This window comes from Rhagoletis pomonella, unplaced genomic scaffold (genome assembly GCF_013731165.1).
Source record: "Rhagoletis pomonella isolate Grant_MI unplaced genomic scaffold, Rhpom_1.0 Rhpom_scaffold_00004, whole genome shotgun sequence".
NCBI classification, from domain to species: Eukaryota; Metazoa; Arthropoda; class Insecta; order Diptera; family Tephritidae; genus Rhagoletis; species Rhagoletis pomonella.
Window position 1 is genome coordinate 28,209,204 of NW_023458558.1, and position 11,416 is coordinate 28,220,619.

General features: G+C 36.2%; 2 protein-coding genes across 2 annotated transcripts; both read left to right on the forward strand.

The window, feature by feature from the left end:
- Nucleotides 1–2,120: 2,120 nt before the first annotated feature.
- On the forward strand, nucleotides 2,121–3,425 carry LOC118738453 (circadian clock-controlled protein daywake-like). Its single transcript, XM_036469392.1, has 5 exons — nucleotides 2,121–2,247; nucleotides 2,345–2,437; nucleotides 2,537–2,690; nucleotides 2,756–2,889; nucleotides 2,995–3,425. Exons 1-5 carry the CDS (start codon nucleotides 2,136–2,138, stop codon nucleotides 3,303–3,305), a joined length of 804 nt encoding a protein of 267 aa, XP_036325285.1. The 5' UTR covers nucleotides 2,121–2,135; the 3' UTR covers nucleotides 3,306–3,425.
- Nucleotides 3,426–6,274: 2,849 nt separating this feature from the next.
- LOC118738187 (polycystic kidney disease 2-like 1 protein) lies at nucleotides 6,275–10,138 on the forward strand. The gene is made up of 10 exons (XM_036469110.1): nucleotides 6,275–6,413; nucleotides 6,494–6,670; nucleotides 6,746–6,977; nucleotides 7,044–7,268; nucleotides 7,337–7,568; nucleotides 7,645–7,875; nucleotides 7,952–8,194; nucleotides 8,272–8,495; nucleotides 8,572–8,637; nucleotides 9,965–10,138. The coding sequence occupies exons 1-10, from the start codon at nucleotides 6,275–6,277 to the stop codon at nucleotides 10,092–10,094; spliced, it is 1,899 nt and encodes a 632-aa protein (XP_036325003.1). The 3' UTR covers nucleotides 10,095–10,138.
- The last annotated feature ends 1,278 nt before the right edge of the window (nucleotides 10,139–11,416 follow it).

Below are 11,416 nucleotides of genomic sequence, written 5' to 3' on the forward strand. Positions count from 1 at the left end.
TTTTTTTTTTAATATAGTTCATACTATAACAAAAAACATAAAAATGTAATTTCTAAACTCTGTTCAAAAGTCGGGAAAACTCAATAAATTTTCATGCAAATTTCCAATTTTTTAATCAGATTTTTTAGAATTTATTTGAGTACGCAGTTTTGTAGCCCAATCAATTTTGAACGAGGTCAAGTGTGTTCACAAACCACAAATTTATTGCACTTCATACAAATTAAGCTTTCTTACTTGTCCATCATTCCATTAAAATGAATCTGTCTTTATGTATTTACTGATTGAAAAGTCAAGTCCTGTCGGCGCTGACATTTCTCAAGTAAAAGCAAACAAAGTCGAAAAGGAGGATAAAACCAACCACCAAAGCACAACATTTTTTAATACATAGATATTAATTTTTTCGATAGAAAACGTGCTTTAGTTGTGTTGTTTGTTTTAACACAAACAAAAAAATGTTGCATAAGTTAAGTATGTATTTATATGGATAGGTTTCGAAAGAGCGTCAGTAAAAAAAATTTTCTAAAATCAACCGTTATTTGCAGCTACTCTAAACTTGCATTTTGTTATACTAAAATTGAATGGGCTACAAGACTACGTACTCCAAAAAAATTCTTACAAAAAAGTATGATGAAAATTTGTTGAATTTTCTTTTACGTTTCGATATGGAGGCTATGCTCAAGTGTTGTAGTTGTAATTTTTAGAGCTTCACATAACGCTTATTGCATGAGAACTAGTGATGCGATTTCAAAGAAAAGTGTGCCGTTTCAAAGACAAAATTCCAAGCCTATCGACAGATTCATTTTTGTAAGTAACCAATTCGGTTTCTGTCGATAAATATGTGCTTATTTTGGTGTTATTCATAACCTTTAAAGTGCTCTAGCAACTTATGATTTGCAGATATAATCTTTATTTTCGGGATATAGGTTCCTTGGAGCAACAGAAATATTATTGTGTACAAATTTGAACTTAAACGAATTACTACGATATGGATATCAAATAAGATGACATTGAAGGAACTTTATTTCTAAGTTGCCACCCTTTTACAAAATCAAGTTCAAATTTAAATTAAGGTGGTTCGAAAATTAAAATATGTATCCAGATACGAGCGTCAGACGAAAGAGACTATGGAGATTTAAAAGAGAGTTGCCCAGCTCTTTACAAAGTTGAATTCCATGTAATGAATTACTTAAATATGGATATCAATCGAAACTGCTTTGAAGATATTTTATTTCTAAGGTAACTGAAGGAGGGTTGCCACCTGTTCTAAATTTCAATGTCAAGCGAAGGAGTATTAGGAAAAATTTAGCTTAAACACTAAGGATATTAAAAAGGGCTGCCACCAGTTCAAAAGATGGGTAGCACTTGAGATGGGTTCAAAATTCAATTAAATAAAATCAAAACTAATGTACAGTTTTTTAACCTGAATATGCTCATACTATTATCACGTATTCTACGTTTTAGTTTAGCGGCTGTGGCTCTGACACAACCCGTAGGTCAAGACGAAGGCGCTGGACTGATCCTTTTTTAGATAATGTTATGTATTTTAATGGAAAGTAATGGAAATTTAATAAAAGAAAAATACCCCGAAAAATAGCGAAAAAGCGTTGTCCCTGTTTAAGTGTATTATGTATATGCTTAGATACATATTTGCGCATTAAATAAGTCCGAAATTGGTTCCAATATAAATGGATGTGGTAGGAAAAAACCATCTTTCAATACTAGGAAACTAATATGGAGTAAAATATCAGATCTCTTAAACTCAACAAAATGACTTAGGCAAACATGTACATATGTACAAATACATACATGCACAAATTAATACATAATGCATGGAAAATAAAATGTAGTTGGCGGGACCAGCGTGGTTCATTATGACTTTATTGTTGTGCTAGTCAGAAAAGTGTGTTGAGGGAGTTGTTTTGCAGTGATTTTATTTTATCACTGATATGTTTGTATTATATTGAAGTGGATCTTCGACTTCGTTAGTATTCAAAATAATAATTTGTGTTCGCAAAACTAAAATTATGTATATATGTCTGAATGTAGATATATGTATATCCATTTATAATTTAATGCATGACTTTTATATTTTGGTATTTAGTTTGCAAACAGACGTTCGAGATCGCAGTGCAATTATGCAGCAGCTCCACCAATTCAGCTTTAGTGCAAACTTTGCGCGCATCGCCTTAATCAGTTGTCAACTTGCAGCACTTGTCAGCAGTGGCCATGAATACTTGAGAGAGAAACGTAAATAATTGCTGATAAAATAAAAACTTGCATAGATGCTTGAAAAATGCAAAATTGCCTGCTTACCCAGAAAATTTGATTTAATTTCGTTTTGCAGCTTCATTTCTGCAGACATGTCAATTGCACGATGCCAACAATGGTGAATGTCTGGCGAATGCCTTCGAAAACTTGTTCTCCAATTGGCGCAGTGGTAAGTGGATGGAAGGTCTCAGCAGCTATAACTGCTGTTCAGCTGTCATTCAAAGTACATACTCAAAACATTGTCTATCTGCTGGTTTTTGGTGTTTAGGTGTGCCTGGATTGAAAGGACTCAGTTCAATTGACCCATTCCATGTGAAGCGCGTGCGACTGTCACAGCAAACGCCCAACTTGGCCGACATAAAAGCGGAGCTGACCAATGTGACGGTGTACGGCATGAGCGACACAAAAGTTTTGAAAACGTCGTAAGTAAGCGATTATCTTAAATTTTTGGATTAAATAGTGTATGAAAGGAAAAATATCCGTTTAGCGTCAATGATAAGGACTACACGATTGAGTTCAAATTGCTTTCGCCTGCTGTGCATATGGATGGCGATTACAAGGTGCAAGGGCGCATTTTGATTTTGAATTTGAATGGAGCGGGAAAGATTGAAAGCAATGTTGGTATGTAGCAGCGGTTTTTTTAAATTTTTATAATTTTTTTACTACTTACTTATTTTCCATTATTTACCGCTTCGTTACTATTTTTCCTTTTTTTTCCTTAAATAGGAAATATCGAATTTCGCGTGACTTGCAAAGCAAATCTCATACAAATCGATGGAATCTATTTCCTGGATATTATTGCGGCTTCGTCATACATAGACAAGGTGGGCAGCTTTAAAATACATTTTTCGAATCTCTTTGGCGACAACAAGGAGCTCGAGGATAGTGCCCACGATCTGTTCAATAATAACTGGCGTGAACTTTTCGAAATCATGCGACCGGCCTTTGCGCAAACCTTTAATACCATTTTACTCGACCGGTATAAAAAGATTATGAGATATGTACCGGCCTCCTACTTTTTGGATGATTTACCATAATCTTGATGATAACGCTAATTTATTTACTATAGGAGTCTGTTAAATTTAAAGTGACTTGTGACTACATACATATGTGCGTGCATGATACATGTGTGTGTGTATGTACATACAAATATTTTATGAAATATCCCTGCATACCATTTTTTCAGAGTATTCTGAATCGTAAAGAAATTTTAAAGAATTCGGAAAGATCCCATCCGATTTTTTGCCGAATTTTCTAAAATGAAATAAATTACGCACACTTCCATTCTTTTACGAAATTTCGGAAGAAAATCGGTAAAGAAATGAAAATAATGCTGCTATGTGAAGAATTTCTTGCAGACTTTTTTCAGAATTTTTCGTACAGAAATTTCTTTACGAGTTCGTGTCAACCACTTCATATAATTTTCTTTGAAGATTCGGAAAAAAATCGTTACAGAAATCAGATACTCCTAAAGATTTCGTTAAGATTTCGGGAACTTTGGTTTGCAGGGATTTTACATACATTACTGTGATAAGTGATGTAAAGCCTATGATAAGAAAAAGAATACTACATTTACATATATGTACATGGCACAATAATAATTATTTCACCATGCTATATACGAGTACGTATGTACATATGTATGTTGTATATTGGACTGTGTGAAAAATGCCCTTTTTTAACAACAATTTTTGGAATATTTTCGGGATAGTGAAATAGGACGCCTGTCAAATGTAGACTTTCTATTTCTATTTTCCAAATATATATGTAGGTACGAGTAAATTACAAGAATTTTTATTTTTGTTAAATTTTTATTTTTTATAACTCGTAGACTTAATGAGCGGTGTATACTTTTAAAGGGAAATGAAGGCTGTAAAAAATTATATTCTGCCTTATCCTGACTTTCGCCTAAAAAAAAAAATTCACCAGAAAATTTGTCATCCGCCCATAGTAAAATCATGGAAACCAAAAGTGAAAAGTGAATCGGTTAGGGGAAAATGAGACTCATGATAAGGCTGGTTATGATTTTTGTATTAATTCACTCCTCCAAAAGTTATTCAAGGTTAATGTCAAACATATAAAAAGTTTAAAGATTTTTGAATTTTTCGGCAAAATGTGAAAACTTATCACCAGTTTCTATATGACGGAGATAACTATTAATCAATTCAAATGCTCCCATAATAACACTTATTGAAGGAGAATCACAATAGCAGTCGGAGGTTAACCGAAACCTTTTCAACAACGCCTTATTGGTTGCTCTCAGAGGGAAACCTTTATTGATACGAAATAAAAATTGTTCTTAAATAGTCAAGGTCGAATATAAGTGAGAATTAAAAATAAATCTCCTTCGATTGTATACGTACACTTTATATGTAAACACAACTCAACTTGTACTTGATTCTTAATCTATTATTCAGGCAGGTTGTGCAATTGACTACCCGGATCAAGACTACCTCCTATCCGAATACCTGGATAAAAATAACCTACTACCCGATTGAATAAAACCTCCCACTCGGGTACCTGGATGAAAATAACTAGCTACCCAGACACCCCGATATACATATATTAACCTTTCCCCTGATGACCGGACAAGAATAACCCGCAACCCAAGTACAAAGAAAAAATCTACCCTACCCGGGTACTCGAAGAAAGATAACCATCTATCCAGGTACTCGGAGAAAAAACTCTTACCCGGGGAATCTGGCACATATAAACCCATATCAGGTACTCGTGTACCCCAGGCACTCGGATAAAGATAACCCCATTTCGAAAACATATATAATTTTGTTTAACTAAGGAGTGCAATGAAGTATAGTCGTTTTCTGGGTATACAGGTAGCAATCCCCTTGGATGACGGCAAAAAGAGAGCGAGCTTCGGTGGGACCACTCCAATTGATTAGTTTTTATGGCCCACTGAAAACTGCAGGCTCTGTTCACTAGTAGGTGTGGCTGGAAGGGAGCGTTTGCCTTGAAGCAAGCGGCTCGCTATATAAATGTGTATTCCGTTAAGAAACCACCTCCCTCCCAGAAATTGGTCGGGCGCTGGGTTTGGGACCCGCCACGTAAAAGCCCCTTTCAAAGAATAAAGAAAATAAAGCCTCGAAAGAAACCCACCCTTTTAATTACAACCACTTCGAATATTTAAGAGACTACGGTTTGAGGGCATGCACCTCGTATGGGACAAAAGCGGGCATCACCGCCATCAAAGAAATGCGTTACAAAGGGGAAAGTCAAAGAATTTCTGGGTCCTTCGTGGATGCATTTGTGGTGGGAGAGAGACTCCGTCACCGAGTACTGTGGACGAGCTTTCTTCAACATCTCGCACATTTGCTCCCATGCCCCGTCGGAGGAGAAGGACGAGGACGGATCCCTACGAGCGCTTGGAGCGAGAGATCGAAACGATCATATTGTGATAGACGGAAGGCACGCTTCCAGTGTTTGAACGTTGGGGAAGATAATAAGAGCTGCAGAACTGAACCGGTCAGGAACAATTTGCTACGAGAGAGTGCAATTGGTGGCATATGTCGGTGGCTTAGGTAACAAAAACCGCGAAGTCTGTTTTGCCTATAATTCTCTCATGCCGCCAGTGGTATTTGGCATCGCCAATGGACAATGGTCTGTAAATCTTCGTCATAATCTTCCCTTGTTTTTATCGAATACGAGGGTTCTTAGTGCCAACTATTACCGATAAGGCCAATCCATTTCACGCTTCACACATAACTTTTTTTTTAATTTTAAAATACATACACATAATCTCTGACAATCTCAGCAAAAAATGCCGAAAAAAATCAACGCTACCATACATTTTATTCCAGTAAACTGAACTCATTTTGAATTTTACTCGAGCTAAAATTGAACATGAATCATGAAAATTGAATAGACGAGTTTTTCGCTGCAAAAAATATTGTGCATGTAAAATGAGTTGTGTCAATTTCGTAAAAAAATAGAAACAAATTGAAATCTGTTTTTGTATTGAAAAAACTAAACGAATATCCTGCAGCTAAAAATGGAAAGTCACCGAAATAGACAACTTAAAAAGGCAACCAAGAAGTCACATCAGATCACTTATGAGAACGAAGATGCTGCACGTTCAGCACTAATAGAATTCTGTATCTATGTGTGCTTCCTGACGGTGACGCTCTTAGGTGAGGGGCTCTCGACTTCGACGTACATATGTACATAAGTTAGTACTAAAATTCTACTAGAACTTTCATTCATCACACAGTTGCGACATCTTCACGCCACATGTCAATGTATTTCTTCAGCAAAGGCATCGAAAATCTGTTCTTATCGCGCGAAGTCAACACGTTTACACACGAAGCTTCCGTAAGGTTCGCCGATTTGGCTACAACAGCCGATATGTGGGCATTTTTGGAAACGAAATTCATTATCGATCTACATGGTGTTGGCGATACAGGCGATGGAAATACAGGCGATGGAAATATAGGCGATGGAAATACAGACGATGGAAATACAGGCGATAACGCTTCCCAGTCCAGCACGTCGGGTGAGCGTGCCGCGGGCACCCATAGCGTGGAGAATAAGCTAATTTTTCTGGAACAGAACCTTGTATTAGGCCCACCACGCTTGCGTCAAATACGCGTGAAGGAGGGCAGTTGCGATGTACACGATGTCTTTGGTAGATATTTTAATAAGTGCTATGCGGATTATTCGAGTGGTGTTGAGGATACTTCCAAGGAGTTTAAGAGGTAGATGGATAAGAATGAGATGCTTCTATTTTGTTTAGGGTAATTAAAACCGTTGACAATTTACAGCGCCAAATATAAGACGTTGAATGAGTTGGGAGCTCACTCGATTTGGGGTGAGATCAGCACTTATCGTAGCGGTGGTTTTGTGAAGGACTTCACCTACGACTTCAACGAAAATAAGCAAATTATGTCCAATCTGAAGACGGAAAAGTGGCTAGACCGCGCTTCACGTTTGATAATAGTTGAATTCACGCTGTTTAATGCGAATCGAAATATAATGAATAATGTTAAGTGAGTCGCATTTGTAAGTTATTTGGGAGGCTTTTAGGTTTGTTTATCGCGATTTATTTAATTTTCAGATTTATTGGCGAATTGCCCTCGACTGGTGGTGTTGTTACTTCGTATAGCATACAGTCAGTTAAAATGGCATCGGTCTTTTGGAAGGACGGCATTTGGGTTCTGCTGACAGGCATACTATTTTATATGTTTATCATCTATTATACAATAGTTGAGATTATGGAAGTCCTACGTATCGGTGTGGCGAATTATGTGCGTATAATGTGGAACTTTGTAGATTTTTTGATTATTGTGGTGAGTTTGAGAGCTTTGGTGCATATTTACTCTGCAGCTTTCGCTATTTTTATGTGAATCTCATCCTAAATTACAGCTAGCCTACCTAACATTGATCTATAATATCTGGCATCCGTTTTATGTAAACACGTTGTACAAGAAATTTGAAGAAAAGCCAAACGAATTCCTGGTTTTGGACACCTTCTGCTTCTGGAACCTAATGTACCGCAACACTTTAGCAATTTGCACATTTTTGGTTTGCATCAAAATATTCAAATTCATTAGCTTCAATAAGACAATGCGACAGTTTAATGCAACCGTGAGTACGGTAAGTTCAAAACTAACTTTGCAGCTTCCCTTCTAGTAAATTAAAAGACACCTCACTTCTATGCTTTCCTCTGCAGTGCTTGCGCGATCTCTTGGGCTTCAGCGTTATGTTTGGCATTGTCTTTCTGGCCTACGCCCAGTTAGGTCTGCTACTATTCGGCAACGTGCATTACGATTTTCGCAATTTTTATGAGTCATTGCTGACGATGATACGCATGATCTTGGGCGACTTCGATTATGAGGGTATCGAGGCGGCTAATCATGTGCTGGGTCCAATATACTTCCTAACCTACATATTCTTGGTGTTCTTCATATTACTGGTATTGCAGCTTCTAAAGAGTTTCATTATAAGCAACAAAAGTGCTATGAAATTTTTTATTCCACTTCTGAATTTTAGAATATGTTTTTGGCTATCATCAACGATACCTATAGTAGTGTGAAAAGTGAGGTACAAGGTGGTCGCAATTATTTAACACTGTATCTGCGTAAGTTGCTGCACAAATTTTGTCCAAAATGTTGTCGTCCGGCGGCACAAAGCGATGAAGAACGAGGGCCGCACACTGAGAGCAGGCGAGAAGGGGATCAATCAAAGCATTCGCTTCGAAAAGATAACGCATCCGAGTAAGTGTGTTATATTTAAGAGTACGTTGCAGTATAACTAGAATTTACATAAATAATCATTAAATTTTCTTTCAAGTTATTTTGAACCCGTCAGAAGACAAGAATCGGAAACACAAAGTGCAGAAGCTGCTGCGATTAGTCGGTAAGGTCGATTCAGTATACGCGTGATCGAATGAGACTTGAAGCGTATATATGTAGGAACATGATTAGATCGTTCTCAAAGAAGAAAATCCTTGAACTTTTTTTGTGTATAAACCAGGGGACGGGAATGCGTTTCAGTTTTGGTTTAGTTCTGCATGAGAACAAAATGTTATATCAAGAACGTTCCCACAAACGAACTAAAGGAGAACAAAAGTATTAAGATCAGTTTGAAGAGGAACAAAATGAGAACAAAAGGTAAAAAACAAAATGTGAACAAAACTTTCGAAAACGTTCTCAAGACGAATAGAATGAGAACAAAACTTTCGCGAACGTTTCCACTGAGAATAAAATGAGAACGTAAGTACCGATATCATTTTCAAGGATAATCTAATAAAAACAAAAGTCTAGGGGACGTTCTGCTAGAAAACAAAAGTTTTCAGAACTTAACGTTATGAATGAAAGGGTGGTCTTCGTGTTGGGAAGAAAAATCCTTTCGGTGAGAACCATAATTTTTAGTTCTAAGTCAGAGGAAGCCTGGTTCAATTAAACTTCGACATCGTTTATCATTAGGGTGACCTGAGCATTTATGGAAAATTTTTAATTTCTTGTGCAAGAGAAGTTCGCGGTTTAAGTCCTTCGTGGACTGAAAGTTCCTGGGACTTTAGTTCCCAAATTGTCCTTCGAGAGAAAGTTCTTTTCTAAGAAGTTGTGGAGACTTTTGTTCCATTTTAATCTCTTTGGAATCATTCCATAAGGGTTTTCTCTAATATAATTTGCATTGAGAATGTTCTCGACAGTTTTGTTCTCAATTTGGTTGCAGTTTTGAAGCGTTCTTGGGAACAAAAACTACGAAAGCAAAATTTAGTTTCGATCACACCTTTTGTTCTTGGTACGTGGTTAGCTGTCGGTATGGGTATTTTTATATAAGGGACCATTTCGAAGCTTGTTAGACCGTTTCGGGGCTGTTAAGTACAATTTCAGGACCATTTCGAGACTAGTTCAGGACAGTTTCAGGAACATTTTGGATCTAGTTTGGCTTTGGTTTTGGGACTAGTAAGATACCATTTCCTGACCATTTCTAGACTTGTTGTCGGGACAAGTTCACGACTTTTCAGAACCATGTCAGATCTACTTCAGGACAATTTGGAATTAGTTCAGGATAATTGCGGGGTAGTTAGAAACTAGTCAAGAAATGACATATACAATCTCACGGGTACCTAGTACTCACGCTCTCTTTTCTTTTTAAAGTTTTGACTCATTCTTTCACGAATATCGCAGTTCGCTAAATATTTTCCTTGTTAATAAAATTTTCGTTTTTCCATTGACAGTTTGACGGCGCGTGTTGCCGCTTTGGAGGACGTCATCGAACAGCTGGTGGGAGATGTCGATCGCACAATGCGTAAAGTTGTGCCGCGGCGGCGTAAACGGCCGAATAGTAGGCAAGAAGCGTCATCGTAGGTGGTGAATTGTAAATGGGAAGCGTCAAAATATATAAGAGAAGAGAACAATACCAGTGCTTTTGTGTACAAAAATATGTCCCAATTCATACATATGTATCGTTTTATTAGTTGCAGCAATTGTTTTGCAAAAGTTATTGTCTTTTAGTTTATTTAGAAAATTTCATTGCATTTCGTTAATATTATGAACCAAATAGGCAAGAAATGAAGAAAGGAAGAAAAGAACAAAAAGCTGTGTTACTATATACACATATTTACAGTGCCGAACAAAAGTATTGGCACAGAGAATTTTTCGCAATATATGCAAAGTTTTTTATTCTAATTTATTTTCAATATTTTTTAATAAAAATATAGTTCGTTCTTCACCAAAAAACATAAAAACAAAATCTCTAAACTTTGTGCAAAACTCAGAAAAATTCAATAAATTAATTCTAAGTATGTAGTTTTATAGCTCAACTAATTTTAGTACAACAAAGTGCAAGTTTGAAGTATCTAAAAAATTGCGTTGATTTTTGGACATTTTTTTAGTAGAAGGTGTTGCGCATTTTCTCCATACAAAAAATAATTGTCGAACATACTTTGTACGGAAGAACCTGACTGATTTTTTAGCACCTTCAAGCTTGCACTTTGTTATACTAAAATTAGTTGAGCTATAAACCTTCATACTTAGAATTTTTCTAAAAAATCTGAATAGAAAGTTGCAAATAAGTATGCAAATTTATTGAATTTTCCTGAGTTTTGCACAAAATTTAGAGATTTAGTTTTTATGATTTTTGGTGTAGGACGAACTATATATTTATAAAAAATTATCGAAAATAAATTAGAATAAAAAACTTCAGATATTGCGAAAAATTCTCTGTGCCAATACTTTTGTCCGGCACTGTATATGTATTACATTTGTTACTTTTCACAGAATAAATTATGCGATATAGATATAGAGAGTAAGTAATCTTCGCATATTAATACGATAGCTAAAATATTGCAGCATTGATGTCGCTGAAATCGAGCAGTGATAGATACATTTTGCTGCTGCTGATGTTAAATTACCGTAAAATTTAGCGCTACTTGTGAACTTTTTTTTAAATCTCTCGATTGTAAGCTTCTTTAGCGGCAATATGGCTCACAAAAATATCTACTAGAGCATACGTATACACATTTAAACATTTAGCCAATATATATATCGTCGCGTCGCGGTAAAAGCTGCTAACTCCTTTTAGTAAAATTTTGCAGTAGAGTGAAAACCATCATTAAGTAATAACTACGCAACTTTTGAAATATCCTTTTATAGCCTTATTTATCCTTATTTATTGACCTTATTTTTTT